The 16120-nt window shown below is 34.8% G+C and overlaps 1 protein-coding gene across 3 annotated transcripts; it reads right to left on the bottom strand.

The window, feature by feature from the left end:
- Positions 1–3297: 3297 nt before the first annotated feature.
- On the bottom strand, positions 3298–14612 carry LOC141342886 (cell adhesion molecule CEACAM20-like). Of its 3 annotated transcripts, none has more exons than XM_073847460.1 (9): positions 14484–14612; positions 13366–13686; positions 12632–12907; positions 12262–12516; positions 8111–8237; positions 7926–7966; positions 7717–7739; positions 4924–5093; positions 3298–4733 (listed from the first exon to the last, which is right to left on the bottom strand). In XM_073847460.1, the coding sequence occupies exons 1-8, from the start codon at positions 14554–14556 to the stop codon at positions 4926–4928; spliced, it is 1284 nt and encodes a 427-aa protein (XP_073703561.1). In that variant the 5' UTR covers positions 14557–14612; the 3' UTR covers positions 3298–4733; positions 4924–4925. The 3 variants fall into 3 exon arrangements, with proteins under 3 accessions (XP_073703561.1, XP_073703562.1, XP_073703563.1); XM_073847461.1 differs by having other exon boundaries at positions 8111–8234; XM_073847462.1 differs by lacking the exon at positions 4924–5093.
- Between the last annotated feature and the right edge of the window lie 1508 nt (positions 14613–16120).

Genomic DNA, 16120 nt, shown 5'->3' with positions numbered 1-16120 from the left:
GGGTGGGTGAATAGGGGAGTGAGCTGTGAATTTTTGTATATTTTGTTTTGTCTATTACTTGTTTTGTATCCTGTATTGTCTTATGTATGTGTTATAGGGTCCCCCTCGAAAATGAGAGCATCTTAAGGGGCTTTCCCTTAATAAAGAAATTCAAATAAATTCAAATTCATTCATAACCACCGACACAGTTTTGCGTAGGGCCCCCAGAAGTGATCGGCACTGCTGTATTAAATCGGGGCCACACGCTTTATTTACTCCTATTTTCTCTCCACGGGAGGTCTAATAATTACACCAACATCATTCATAATATGACTTACTTCAAATTCGTGCCTCAACACAATTAAAAATATTGCGGAGAACCTTTTATGCACAATTTTTTATATTTTCAGCCCCAATAGCCCCTTTAATACTAGCTGGCAATGGTACTTTACTATTATTATTAACTTTAACTTGTTTCCAAAACTCATAGATTATTTTGCTGAAATTTCTTGACCATTGAGTTCTCTCATGGTGGCCTCATTTCTTTTGATAAACCTTAAAGCACATTTGAATTGAGAACTTTCCAGTTTCTTTACCTGTTAAAACCAGTTTTTAAAAGCATCTCTAGCCTCAAAATGCAATTCATTCCAGACACATTCATTCCATCCAGCCCTAAAATGACGACTTTTACCATCAAACGTAAATCATAAATATGTTTAGGATTCTTACAGTTATTATTATCACACATAATAGCCTCAGTTGATACACGTATGTTACATAAACTTTTCTCTGTTGATATTTTTATGATCAAATGCCATTTGCTGTAAGACTTGCTCAATCTAATTGTTTACATTGCTTATAATTATCAGAATTGCTGAACTCAGGTAAACTTTCAACATTTAACATCATGTATATGGTCTGTTGTGTTATATCAGATATATTGGCATTCATGTCCCCTACTACAAATATATACGCTTTACTTAAAAAAAAAGAATGTAAAAAAAGCCTATTACAAAAAGCATTCTTATGCTACACTTTAATTGCTATAAACCAGTCCACCTCTAATCTAATCACGCTTCTTCTTTAATCTGATCACACTTATGCCATAAAATGGCCACACCCCTGGCTATTCTGTCATGCACCTTTCCCGTAAATGCATGACAGATTTTCCAATACCATAAAAGTCATAATAAACATATACGTTTGTCTCGACCTTGTTTTGATAAAAAAATGTATCTTGTACACTCACAATATCTGCATTCTCCAGAAGTTTAGCGATAACAATGCATTGCACTTTATCACCAACATGCCCCAGGTGCAACTAACGTGAATTACTGTATAGGATACTGCTCCAAAGGATATAAATCATTGTCAAAAATTAATTTCAGCAGACGCATGCGCCATTTATATCCATTTAATTTGGTGAGTATGTGCAAAAGAGTTATCATAGCTAAAAAAAATGTGTAGGCCTATGTATGTATGCATGTATGTATGTATATATACAATGTTTAAGAAATTAAAGACCAAATAACCTTGCTAAAAAGTAAACCAAAGTTTTGAGAACGTTCCTTGTTACCTGGGATAATGTGCTGTCCGTCATTATAGCAAAATAGTCCTTTTTCAGGGTGCTATTCCTTACTTACTCATTAAAAAAATCCTTACTTCATTAAGTCCTAAAATCTCCGATTATAAATCTCTAAAATCTGTCCATTCAGAAATGTCATTATTCAGTTCTCTCTAAAACCCAAAGTGGTTATGCAACTATTGTAATACTAAATCTGTCTATTTGTTCAATAGTGTAACATTAAGTAAATTGTATACAGTATACAATTACATATAGTAAATGTGCTGCTAGTGGAAACAGTTTACAAATGTAGTGGTATTTCTCTCTTCATAAACAACAGGTGGCAGCAGTAGACAATCTGCCCTGTGCTTTTAGGTCTACAGCTCTCAGCTATCAGAGTCTGGAGACCTGGTATAGGTATTAAACTGAATAATGTTTTTCTTCGGTCCCAATTTAATCTCTGAAAGTAAGTTGTGACACAACGTGCAGTACAGTTTTTTATTTATTTATTTGTTAATATTTTTCTTATTTTGTGGCTACAGAATATGCCAGCATTTTAAGTGTACAGTTTTATAATGATTCAAGACAATTATCAAACAGGCTGTAAAACAACACCCTATCACAAAGGCAGCTTGATTTACAGTAACTAATAACCATATCAAAGTTGTTTATCTGTGTTTACTGCATGTTTTTACATAAAGAACACTTACACAAGGCATTTAAGTTCGGTAACAGGTACCAATGAAGTTAAAAATGCTGAATAGTGCTCTCATACAGTTTGATAAGTTATCAGAGTTGTAGGGAGGAAATATACGAGAAATATCCTTTCACACATTTCTCAGAAATAAAGAGGAAGAAAATATGTGTTGTCAGTGCACATGCATGCATTTTGGTTTAACTGATATTAATGAAATTTGAAGAAATTTCACGTTCATATATACAATATTTTTGAACACTACTAAACTCATAATGAAAGTGTTACTGTAATAACATATAACATATGTATATGTGACCCTGGACCACAAAACCAGTCTTAAGTCGCTGGGGTATGTTTGTAGCAATAGCCAAAAATACATTGCATGGGTCAAAATTATTGATTTTTCTTTTATGCCAAAAATCATTAGGAAATTAAGTAAAGATCATGTTCCATGAAGATTTTTTGTAAAATTCCTACTATAAATGTATCAAAATGTAATTTGTGATTAGTAATATGCATTGTTAAGAACTTAATTTGGACAACTTTAAAGGTGATTTTCTCAGGATTTTGATTTTTTTGCACCCTCAGATTCCAGATTTTCAAATAGATGTATCTCGGCCAAATATTGTCCAATCCTAATAAACCATACATCAATAGAAAGCTTATTTTCTGAGCTTTCATATTATATATACAGCTCAGTTTTGTAAAATTTAAACTTATGACTGGTTTTGTGGTCCAGGGTCACACACACACACACACACATATATATATATATATATATATATATATATATATATATATATATGTGTGTGTGTGTGTGTGTGTGTGTGTGTGTGTGTGTGTGTGTGTGTGTGTGTGTGTCTCCTGCACCTGTACCCTGTACTTTTCAGGTCACTCATACTCATAAAACACACAATCAAAGTTAAAGTTTAACTCACTACATCTGCTTTGACAAATCCATATCAGTTGTGGTTCAGTGTTATCGTCACACCATGGGGAAGATGATACAGTCTTTGACCTTATATATACAAAACAGATGAAAAACAGAACTAGAAGGTAGAATGAGAAAGAAAAAAATCTTTATTTTGTGCAAATTAAATTCCTCTGTCATTGAAGTTAACATAAATTATAACTAACAGAAAAGCAGTGTTACATCACATTTGTTACATGGCAATAGTTAAGACACAACAGTCATATAAATTTAAAGTTTACCCAAACGAAATGTTTGTAACCGAAACAAAAAGTTACTTCTTCGTGTCTTTTCTTCCCTGAGTGATGATGTGTTCAGGTCTTAAGGTACATTTAGTCATGAATATGGCCTTTGTTTTATTACTCACTATCTTATCTTCTTTTATTTGCCCAGTACAGGAAATAAAGAATGAGGATGTGTCTGGTGATTTCTGGGAAACTGTTATTTGGAAAACTCATTTAACGAGTGTATGGAGTGCTCAGATGAGACCATTTCCTACACATTCCCAGATCACCCAGTAAACATTTGTGGCAGTTTCTAGTACATCATCCAATGTGAAAGACAAAAAGAAGGTTCTGAAGGGGCATATTGTGCACACAGTGGATTTTTATATAATGATAATATATTTTAACAATATGCAATAAGACACGCCGTGATGGTAAAGGAATGTTTCTAACAAGTGCTAAGTAGTAATTCAGTCACTTTAACTATCTAGAAATTACATACAGGGATGAAATTATACATGAACACCATTCTCTTGAGGTGAAAATATATCTTATAATTCTATGTTTAAAAATATAAAGGATTTATAGAACAAAAACACATCAACATTTTACTTTCATGTTATAATTCAGTTTACAATGAACTGCTTTTATCTGAATCAACAGATTCTTGTTTAATTAGATAATATTTAGTACAATATTTATTGAATATTAAAACAAAAACTGGAAAGTGGCAGAAAGTGTCATTTCTGAGTTGGGGAGGGTTGCAAAAATGGCACATTGTGTAAGGTGACATTAAAAACAATTTTTTAAATGTATTTTTTACTTCATCACAATACCAACCAATAAAAGCATATACAAAATTTAAAACAATATTAATGTTTTATCTGTTATGTTGTACCCCACCACAACTTCTGTTAAAACTCACTCCGGTAGGTTGTATGTTGTAATAACGGTGCTCTCTGTACTTGACATTAATTTACACAATAGAGAGATTTCAAGAGAAGCTGTTTTTTTAAACAATTTATATCAGATAAATGTTGGAAAACTGTAAATTTAAGATAAGCTGAGCAGTGTTACAACCCTCCCCTGTCTCTCCATCTTAATTGTGTAAAAAGAAAAATTACACAGTCTAACAAGCCATCCTGAATTCAAAAGCATAATGAAAGTTTTACATTTTACTTACACAACAACATCTAGTGAAATAAAACTAAGGAAATAACGCAACATGTGAAATGTGCAATATGCAGGAAGACTCAGTGCAGTAGATTTCATTTCATTTCCGTGTCTTCACTTGCTCACCTGCACACAAAAGGGTTTGAAACGTGAATGGAGAAGTTACAGAAACATGTTAAATGAAACCAACCAAATTACTTCCTTATTGTTTTACTGCAGAGCTACAGAACAGAATAAATAGCACGTATTTTGTGATGCAGTAAAGTTTTACTGCAGCTAAAGTACACATATGGTGTTCTAGAATGAGATGGGTTACATTTAATGAATGCGACCGCTTATCTGACTTCCATAGGGAGGTGGAGGAGCCCTTGACTTCCCTCCATGTTTTACTTCTGCATACTGTGTTGCAGGTTCATTGTCATTCCCTAGGTTCACTCGGTCTCCATTAGCCTTCTGGAAATGGCTGATGTCTGCGTAGTTCAACTCCTACACATAGTCATTTGTTTATATTAAATTAAAATCACAATTTCAGAATGTATTTACAGCACTGTGAAAATGTATTTGCCCTATTCTGACTTCTGTTTCTTTTTTGTGTACAGTACATTCTATATCTTTAAATTAAACAAAATAAAACAAGGCAATGCAAATGAACATACATTATTGATTTATAATTATTTACTGAAGAAATAAAAATAAAAAAAGTTATTCATCAACATCTGCCAACTTAAACTTAAAATGTGTTTGCGCCACCTGCAACAACAACTGCACATGCTACCAATCTTTTTCAGCAATTTGGTAGAATTTTGGCCCACTGTTCTTTGCAGAACTGCCACATTGGAGGGTTTTAAGAGCATGAAATATCTGTTTAAGGTATTTGGGTTGAAGTCAAGACTAGACCACTCCAAAACTTTAATTTTAGCCATTGAGTGGACTTACTCATACACTCTTAAAAATATAGGTGCTTCACAATGCTATAGAACAACCTTTTTGTCTAAATGGTTCCTTAAAGAACTTTAAAATCTGAAGAACCTTTCTCTTTCACAAAAGGTTCTTTGTGGCAAATAAGGTTCTTCAGATTATAAAAACTTAAGCCAGAAGTGGTTCTATAAAGAACCTTTGACTGAATGGTTCTTTGTGGAACCAAAAATAGTTCTTCTATGGCATCGCTTGAAAAATCTTTTGAAGCACCTTTATTTTTAGGAGTGTATGCTTTGCATCACTGTCTTGCTGTTTAATCAAGTAACACTTCAGCTTTAACTTTCAGACTGAAGACCAAAAATTCTCCATTAGGATTTTCTTGTAGAGAGCAGAATTAATGTTTTCCTCATTCCTCACACCAGCACACTGCCACCATGTAGCTTGACTATAGGTATGATCAGGGTGCAATTTGTGAAAAAAGCAAAGGGGGGGATGCTTTTAAAAATAATATTCTCTCTCCATAAGCGGAGGTTGACCCTACTCCAATAAAGTTATAGCCTATGTTAGTGTAATCTGTTAACAACGCACATCACAAACCTGTTTTTTTAGGCAAATACCAGATAATGGGTGTCATTATCAATTTAATAAAAACATTGTAAGTTAGGCATATTAATTGTAATCATTTTATATATTTAATAAATTATATAGAGAAAGAGAGCAAAGAACACAGTATCAACTGAGCTTTTTAAAAACTCAGAATCAGTTAAAATATTGCGTCACAAAATGATTTACTGTTTCGAAGTGTTCCAATCAGATCGCAAATCATTTAATTCAGAACATTTGATTTAGATCGACACTTCGGAGTGGGTTTGTGGGATGTTTTTTTATCCCCAACGAGATAAAAATAATTCAGCAGAGGCAGGGATGCAAGGACCAGAGGGGAGGGGAAATCACAACATGGAAAATAAAATACTGATACGATGACCACAGCTACTGAAAGAGGTGGCAATGTATATAAGCATAGGCTTAAACCAAATGCCATACAATCCGTTTGTCTGTCTAAACGCCCCTGAATATCGAGTGAAATCAACGCTGGAAAACTCATTCAGTGGCTGCGGCGTCATGACAAGTGTCAACATGTTTACATCCGGCTAGGACAGCATCTAACCTTATTTTTCTCTGCTGTTTGTAAGCTCATTCAGTAGATGTGGTCTACTAAAAGCCTCAAAGGCATTAGGTCTAAAGTGGACGTCGGTCTTTAGGACATTTTATTTGTCCACAGGCATCTTCCCATTCTTTTCTCCTCATCTTATCACTAGGAAAAGCAGTGAAGACTTCGCTTCTCATGTTGCCCTTTGACTGAAAATTACAACCAAAAGCTGCACAATGTGGCATATTATCAGTATTTTATTGTACTGCGTACAAATAGCAACAGGTAGTGCCAATAGCTCACAGTGCATCCATTTCACGTCATCGAAAGTAATGGTCCCCCTGTAGTCCAAAATAGGCTATGTATAAAATTATGTGGATTTAAATAATGTAAATCTTTCATGGGTATGAAACATATTTCATACCCATATATCAGTAAGAGACATCATTTACATTTTTCCCAGACTGATAGTTTCTGGAAATTCTTTCACCTTTAGCAGTGTGATACTGGGTAAGAACTTCTAACCAACTTCATGCTGCTGAAGAAGTTGTATTTAAGTGTTTATTTACTTGAACAGTGCTGGCAGAAATCAGGCCTGGTTGCATCTTGCAACCCATTATGAATGGAAAAATTAGTAACTACAGGGCAAATACATTTTTACAGTTGGTCCAGTTGGTATATACACAAAATAGAAGAAATCAGAATGGGGGCAAACACTTTTACAGCATTGTATATGGTAAAAAGAAAAAGAAAATCATCCTCATCCTCATAGAAAGTCGTTGTGAAGTGATATGTGAAGGATTAAAGTTCATTTAAGCTGACTTTAAAAATATACTCATTCCTCCTGCTATAAAAGCCATAAACTCTTTAATTACCTCTGAGGCTGAATAACTGAACTGTAGTTAGTAACTACAGTATTACTGCATGTTTCCAGTAAGTGTTTGTAATGTCATTTGACACCAGTTATACAGTTTTAAAACAGGTATCCATATAATAAAAAGTAAGGCTATTATGAGAAAACAAGAAATGAAAGTTACTTACAGCATCCTGTCTGTTTTGTGCTCCTGTTTAAAGAAAGTAACACTCCATGAGTTTAATACTGAAAGAATATGCACTAAATCACATGTAATATGAAAAGTTAATCTGTAATCTATTATGGGATGTTCATTATCATGGTCAGTCTTGTGAAATAAATTGCATTATTTCAATCATATACTTATGTAGACAATATGAATAAATAACAAACATACCTCCCCTTGCTGGTCCACTTTTTGGAAGGCTTATTTTTGGGCTGTAGTGTAAAGACATTCACTTTATCTTTACCACATTTTTTGTCTCACAAAAAGACAGCTTATGACAGTTGTTTACGGAAATAATTTTGTTATTTCATAAATACTGACATATTTTCATAATACAGAAAAAAAAATTAACTCACATTTTCTTAGTTTTTGTTAAATACAAAATCAGACCACAAATGCCTGCAACTGCCACTAAAACCCCAATGACAATCCCAGCTATAGCCCCTGATGTCAGCCCTCCTCCTTCTATTACTGCTCCCCCTACTTTGACAAAAACACAAGAAACAACAGAGCAACATCATGTACACTGTAAAAAACAACCTATAGAATCTACTCAATAAAATGGGGTAAACTGATGTAACAATTTGCACAGTTTGTTTGGGTAGATTCTATCCTATATATCTGAGTAAAGAATACCTGAATTGATCAGCTAAGACAAACTAAAAAAAGTAGGTAAAGTCTACACAGCAAAAAGCCCAGTATTAAATGAACTCTCCCAATAGTTTGAGTCCATACTCAGAGTATTAAAATGAACACTGAAGCAGTGTTAGAGTTATTGAGGTAATTAAGTTATTCATTGAGTGGTGATTGACCATTATTAAAGACCTGTGTGATGTTAAAAAGCAGAATCGCCAAAAGGAGAAAATCTAATTTTGTAAGTCACCATTATAGTGGTCAGTGTCAGCATTAGTTTAGCTCTTTACCATTAACTTCTTAACATTAGGTTTTGTTTGGGTGCTCTAATTGAGTTATAACGGTCAGACAAACCAGGAGAAATTAAATTATGTGGTGTTGAACATGCTTTGACAAAGTCATAATATAATGACCTGAATAACTGAGTTATATTTTATTTGTTAATTACACTGGATTAATCAGAGAGGTGTTTTTGAAGCTTATTTTGACAAAAATATACACATATTTTAGATATAGACACACAGACATCAACAATCAGCATGAGAATCACAACAATGGTGACCATCAAAAACGTATGTTGTAGCCAATCAAAACTCATCCGTGTCTCCCATCATGCATTGCGGCATGAATAAATTATGAGCTGATTATTTCCGTAATGTTTAGAGTTGATCTGTTTCTGAATATGCTGTTCGTCACCATTGTTGAGATTCATATGCTGATTCCTGATGTCTGTGTGTGCCTAAAAGAGCAACTTTTCAAATTTTTTTGATCAGAGGAGCTTGTAAAAATGCCAATAAAAAAAAAAAGCTTTATTATTATTTTTTGCTGCTGTGAAAGCCCAATGCAGTTGTAATAAACAAAGAATATAGAACTGAAAGACTAGACTCTAAATGATTCCAGTGGCTCAAATTAAGCTTATTTTAAACCAGAATTATCACCACTGCATGACTTTTGCTCTTTAGCTTGTCTGGCTGGTTTAGCTAAACAGCTAAACAAAACTTAATGCTAAAAAGCTATAGGTCAAGAGCCCAACTAATGCTAACACTGACCACTATAATGGTGACATAAAAATTTTGTCACCATTAAAGTCTTCAATCATTTTCAATCACCACTCAATGAATCACTTAATTACCTGATTAGCTTTGACACTGCTTCAGTGTTGATTTTAACACTCTGAGTATGGACTCAAATAAACTCCCGGGAGAGTTCATTTAATACTGCGCTTTTTGCTGTGTAGACTTTACCTACTTTTTTTTTTGTTTTTCTTAGCTGATAAATTCAGGTATTCTTTACTCAGATATATAGGATAGAATCAGTGGCGGCTACTGGTCTGTCAAATAGGGGAAGCTCATTTTCGGTCTACATCATAAAATTGTCTATTTATTTAAAAGTAAATTCTGCCCTACGTTCCTTTTCAAGAAAATGGTCTGTGAGCCTGTCGTACCAACTAGGCGTCTTTTCCAGTGACTTTTCGTGTGCAGTTTCATATGAATGAATGATCTAAAAAAAATATTAAACTCTGTAAAAGTGAAACAAGGAATGTGGTGTATAATTGTGTGAAATGTATGATGAAAATCAAGCAATTTCGCCAAGCAAATATAAAGAAATAGGTTGCAGCAGTTTTTGTTTCGACTGAACTTGAGAAATCCACGATGGGACTGAGCGGCCGCAGAGAGCGCGAACGAATAGCTTCAGCGATTCCTTATAGGACAAAATCGCTGTCAGTCAAAAGGAGATGCAATCTTTCGACAGACCCTCCAATCATCACGCAGAAGCTCAGCGTCCAGGCCAGCCCACTCCTCATTCACCCCCAGAGACGCTGAGCGTCCGTGGGCGGGACATAATCGCAGCGTTTATCCAATGACCGTCTAGTTTCAAAGCACTGAAAAAAAACGTTCAAAGCAGCCCCATTGAAGTCAATGGACGCTGGGCTTCAATGGGGAAATGCACTGTGACGCTACGGGAATGTATGAGAAGTAAATCAAGTCAGCCGACCTGCTATATCTAACTGATTCTGAACGAATTCGTCTTTGAGATGAACGTTTTCTAACGCATTTTTAGTCAATAAAATGTTAATACAATAGTACGTAATTTTACCATTAATTTTGTGACATTATAGGGGAAGCTGAGCTTCCCTTGCAGTCTTAAAGAAATCGCCACTGGATAGAATCTACCCAAACAAACTGTGTAAATTGTTACATCAGTTTACCCCATTTTATTGAGTAGATTCTATAGGTTGTTTTTTACAGTGTACAACACAAAATGCTTACTTTAGGGTATGACTAAAATTAAAAAAACATGCATTATAAAATTATAAAATATTTGGTCATTCTATATATATGTAACAGAAAATACATTTATGTAATAAATATTTTTTTAAAAAGCACCTACTACACCCCTTATTTAAATTAACCATGGGTTTTTTTTTTTATAGTAAAAGTGTACTAACCATGTTTTTGGCATGTTGGTTACAATTTGTATAATTTTACTACAAATACTAGGGGTGGGAGAAAAAACGATTCTCCGATGCATCGCGATTCTCTCTTCAACGATTCTGAATCGATTCCTAATATTTCAGAATCGATTCTGAGCTTGTTTTTTTTCGCATATGGCACGTGTGCGCGCTAGAGACGCTGCCGGCTTCATCATTGTACAGCATTTGCACTGTGAGACTCGTGCGCACTGCTTGACATTGTGTGCTTCCACCCGCCGTGTTTTACTTAAGTTATGCTTTCATTTCTGCCGTCTGGAATGCAGTACTATTAGATGCACTGACAGACTTTCGCGTGCGCTTTGTGTTTTTTCGTCCTAAAGCTCGATTGCAGATGCGGTTAAATGCACTTGCGTTTTCAAATAGTTTTACACGAAACTCTACATAAAGTCAGTTTTGTTTTTAGAGCAGGACAAAACATCTGATATATCGAAATATATCTGTGCATCAGTGGCGTTCCGTCCATATAAGCTGCTAATGCTCCGCATACCGAGGCTGTCAGAGAGAATGCGTTCACGTGTTAAATAATATAAACATGCTTATAAGTTGATCCCTTATTTGAGATATAATCTTCTGGGCAAGCAGATTCTCCGCATCTTCATCGACTCCTCAGAATTGATGCGCATTCTGTGTTTTTCTGTCATGCGCATGACTTTATTCGCGGGGTAAGCTGTCCGTGAAGCGCTCGCCTAAGCGGAAAAACGCACTGTTGCTGCCAGATCCTGATTGCCGAAAATCATATTGTGTTTGATGCACAACTTACTCGACTAAATCAAACGAAAAACAACAACAACAAAAAACATCCTAACTGTATATTATCATAATTTCTCAACAATTTAAAATGTGAAAGTCCACTGAAAAATTTGATATAAAACATACGAAAATGTAGCCATGTGCAGTACAGAATCTTGAAACCAGTGAAGATTGACACCTACTTTTACAGAGATTTCAACAATAAACAAAAAGCATATAAACTGCAATTTTACATGTTTTTAAAATTATAAAGTTGTATTTGCACAGCAGAAGAATTAATTGGGGAAAAAATGTAGATCAAGAATCGTTTTGGAATCGGATCGTGACTCCCAGAATCGGAATCGGATCGGATCGTGAAGTGCCTGAAGATTCCCACCCCTAACAAATACCATTGTTAAACTATGGTTAGTGTAGCAAGACCATGGTAAATGTGTGGTTACCATGGTGTAACTATAGTAATCATGTTTTTTTTTTTTTTTTTGTAGTAAAACCATGGTTAATTTTTGTAAGGGGTACATACTAGATATTGGATACAATTTTGAAACAGCAACATGTAACATATCTTATGTAAATAATGTCAAATTGCATTGGTTATCAAATATTTACAACACGTTAGTTTTAATTGCTTACCTTTAACTAGTAAAGCATGTTTTTGTGTGGCACTTCTCTCTGTGACACTATTCAAAGCTGTGCATTCATAATCTCCACTGTGTGTGAAGTCAGTCTGATCTATGGTGAATGTGTCTGTGGTCACACCAGCGTCTGATCCATTAAACTTCCAGCTGAATGAGGCAGAAGGCTGAGATTTTGCAGAGCAAGATAGTGACACACGAACCCCTAAATCCACCACATCCTCACCCTGAATAGAAACATCTTCTGGTCCATCTAGAACACAGACATGAGACTCATGGTTTGAGGAACAAACTGCACAATGAAGAAGGTCTGTATTTCTACAGCTTTGGGCTCAAATCATCTTGATGTTTGAATGTTTAACACTCACAGTTGATGATCAGTCTGAGTTTTGCCATCCCAGAGCTGACAGGGTTTGTATATATACACTGATATTCTCCACTGTCTGATCTCTGCACTGGACTGATGGACACTGATCTGTTATCAGATGAGAAGATGATGCTGTTGCTAGGAGACAGAGGACTGTTATCTTTCATCCACTGCACAGAGGTGATGGTGCCAGTTCCCTCCGAGATGATGTTAGCAGATGATTCTCCCTCTATTAATGGTTTATCTGGACCAGTAAGCCTGACATTAGTTATGTTTTCTGTGTGGGCAAAGGAGAGACAAAACAAAAACAGACATTAAATTTACTTAGGACCCAATTCTACCATTAAGCATAAGTATTAACACCCCGCATGTACAATGTAGTGAAATGTAGGAAAGTGGTCAGGAACTACTGTCCTAAAGTATATACAAGACTCTGTGTACTATGGCCTTCAGACTATAAACACCTTTTAACCTCTTAAAATCTCATATCTTAATATGACAAAAGTCTATTCTATTCTAAATTGGATTTTTTGCTTCTGTCATATAAATCTGTCTGCAATTAAATGACATCAATGCTAAATCATGATTGGTTCAAGCTGATTGTTATTTCTTCTTCCCATAAATTATAAAACATCTCTGGTTGAAGTTATGTGAACTTTTTGTGTTTCCTGAGTTCTAAAATACCAAACCAATTTTTTTTTCTTTCTTTTTTTTTTTTTTTTGCAGCACACTCACCGAACACTTGTAATGAAGTTTCTCCTGTAAGTTCATTTCCAGCAGTAGTAAGTACAGTCAATCTGTATATTCCAGAATCACCCAGTGTCAGGTTCCAGAGCTCCAGAGCGAGAGTGTTTATGTCAAAACTGACTCTGCCTCTGTATGCTGCGGCTATTGTAGTGGAATCAGACCCTGCTGTCAATATAATAGCTGTTTCAAAATTCCACAGAACTGTACTAATTGATGTGGAGGGTAGGTTATCAGGGGCAAACACCACACTTCCTCCTACTGCTCCAGTAGTCAGCTCAGAAAACTGCAGGCCTTCACTTAAAAAAAGACCTATTAAAAATGATAATAATAAAAAAAATAATAACACATTTCAAAAGGCAGACTTCCACTTGTTTTTTATGTAATTAGCTCTTTTTTAGCTTTTAGATTAGTATAGTTTAGTTTTTTCAAAAAGTACATCATGCATTTTTGCATTATGGACTGATGCCATCGGTGGTCACATATTATGCCTGCTAGATAGATATTTTTTAGATTATGTAATGTAGACGTGTTGTCCAGTGTGATGATTGCATATAACATCTTTCATTTAGGACCTCTAAGTGTGTTTTAAAACATGCATCTTGTATTGTTTGTTACTAAATTAACTTGTAAAAAAATATATATAAATAAAAGGTTCTCATATTTCACAATATTCAGTAAAACTAGAGCTGTAGCCTACATGCTTACTTTAACGTAGACTAGGCTAATCATTGTTTCACAACTTCTTATTCTTAAGTTTTAAATTAAAGATGCACTATGATGCAAATGTTAACAGTTTAGACTGAGTTTTGTACTAATTTGCCATTTGCTTGTGAAAAAAATGTCAAACTATTAATCCATATGCAAATATACTTCCTAAAACCCGTCAATACGTTAATATTACATAAGTAAATAAGATAGAGGTGCGTTTAAAATATTTTAAAAACAGATATTTTGCATGTTCGTTGTTTATTTAAAGGGGATTTGTGTATGTGAAACATTATATATCACATTAAATGTAACGTATATGGCAGTATATGCCTTACTATGTATTATATTTCCGTATAGGAAAGGAAAACAACATTATTTATTGATAGAAAGAGGCTCACCAAAAAACGACAACATCCACAGGGTCCCATATAAGCCATGAGAAACCATCATGATCGAACTCCAAGCTGTCATGAGCAGCAGCTCAAAACACCTGAACTAGTATCTACATATAGTTTTTGGTTAATGATAAATGGCAGTTAAAGACAGCAGTTCACTGCGCCGCCTAGTGTTGGATGTTAGCACGAGCATTAGGGGAGAGCGGGGTAAGTTGTCACACTTTTCACACTGTCTAACTTTTACTGAGCACCATACATCACAATGTTATAAATGTCTTACCAAATGAAAGAAGGAAGTCTCAGGCACATATGATGTATTCATCACATTTTCATATCTTATCTCATTACGAATTTGTAGACTGTTGAATGGAGAATGTGCACTTGTGTGACAATTTGCCCCATCGGCAGGTAAGTTGTCGCACTAGATTATCTAAAAATAAAAACACAACTACTTAATTGTGATTGATTTTAATTGGTAAAAATCAAATCAAAACTGGGAATACGAACAATTTTGCCTAGAGAATTTGGCAAAAAAACTATTATTTCAGTCCAATACACATTTCAATCAAAACATTAAGTGCCAAGACAACTTTACTTTGAACTTTAAACTCAAATGTTCTCTGGCTTGCACATAAATCCATGATAACTGAATGGAATGCTGCAAATAACTGGCTTAACATAATACGTTTAACCTCTGAACAAAACAGAGGCCCTGTATCTGATTAATCAGACTCATCTTCAGAGTCACAATTCTGGTGCAAGCATCATGGGCCCATTTGTTGCATTTTACACATTTTACCCAGGTCTCTTTTGGACACTGTTTGAAAATGGCTCCACACAGACAAAGCAGAAGCACTTTTCATCATCTGATGATGACTCTTGTATGATTTTTCTTCTTTTACCTGCCTTGTTCTTCGTAGGTCCCCCCCCTTGCTTCCCTTTCTTTTGAAATAGCTTTTTGCTTCATTCAGCCTTATTCTTTTCTATTTCTAGTTGCTGCTTCACGAGCGTGTCAGTAAGAATTGCTCATTTGTGTCGTTTTCTTCCTTTCCACATGTGACGACTTGCCCCAAAATCAATAAGACAACTTGCCCCAAACTGACATGTATGCTAATGTTGGCTAAATGTCAGGGTTAGCTCAACATAGCACGTCAGCTAAAGTATCAAAAGACACGTTACTGTCTCCTCTATTTTGTGCAAAATAATAATTTTTAACATCTATACCTAACAAAGTTGTACTGAAAAAAATTTTAAGTGATTTGTTTTTACTTTTTAGGTCAAAAAATATAAAAATTGTGCTCACCTCAGATTAGAGCAGTCTTGACCACATGTGAACAGGAGGTTGACTATAGAATTAGAATTCACACAAAGTGGCCATTTCATTTTTGAGATAAAGCCTCTAGTATTGGAGTTATGGACAGTGTGACAACTTACCCGTGTGACTACTTACCCCGCTCTCCCCTACATGACATCTATGACTGTTTTTATTTCATATTTTGATAGTTTTCCCCCAACAAACAATTAGGCTTGCCAACTTCAGCAAAGTAAAATAAGGGACACGATTGGTACTTTATTAAAAAATTAATATAACATTATAATTTTAATAGAATTTAAAACAAATATAATCGGGCCTGTTTTAG

Source organism: Garra rufa, chromosome 9 (assembly GCF_049309525.1).
Source record: "Garra rufa chromosome 9, GarRuf1.0, whole genome shotgun sequence".
In the NCBI taxonomy this organism is placed as follows: domain Eukaryota; kingdom Metazoa; phylum Chordata; class Actinopteri; order Cypriniformes; family Cyprinidae; genus Garra; species Garra rufa.
The sequence above is the reverse complement of the archived record's forward strand: the minus strand, read 5'-3'. Positions and strand labels throughout refer to the sequence as shown.

Coding starts and splice junctions, on each gene's coding strand:
- LOC141342886 (XM_073847460.1), bottom strand. CDS start 14,556: ATGACAGCTTGGAGTTCGATCATGATGGTTTCTCATGGCTTATATGGG. Junction 13,687..14,483: donor GTGGATGTTGTCGTTTTTTG/GTGAGCCTCTTT, acceptor CATTTTTAATAG/GTCTTTTTTTAAGTGAAGGC. Junction 5,094..7,716: donor CACAAAACAGACAGGATGCT/GTAAGTAACTTT, acceptor GACTATGTGTAG/GAGTTGAACTACGCAGACAT.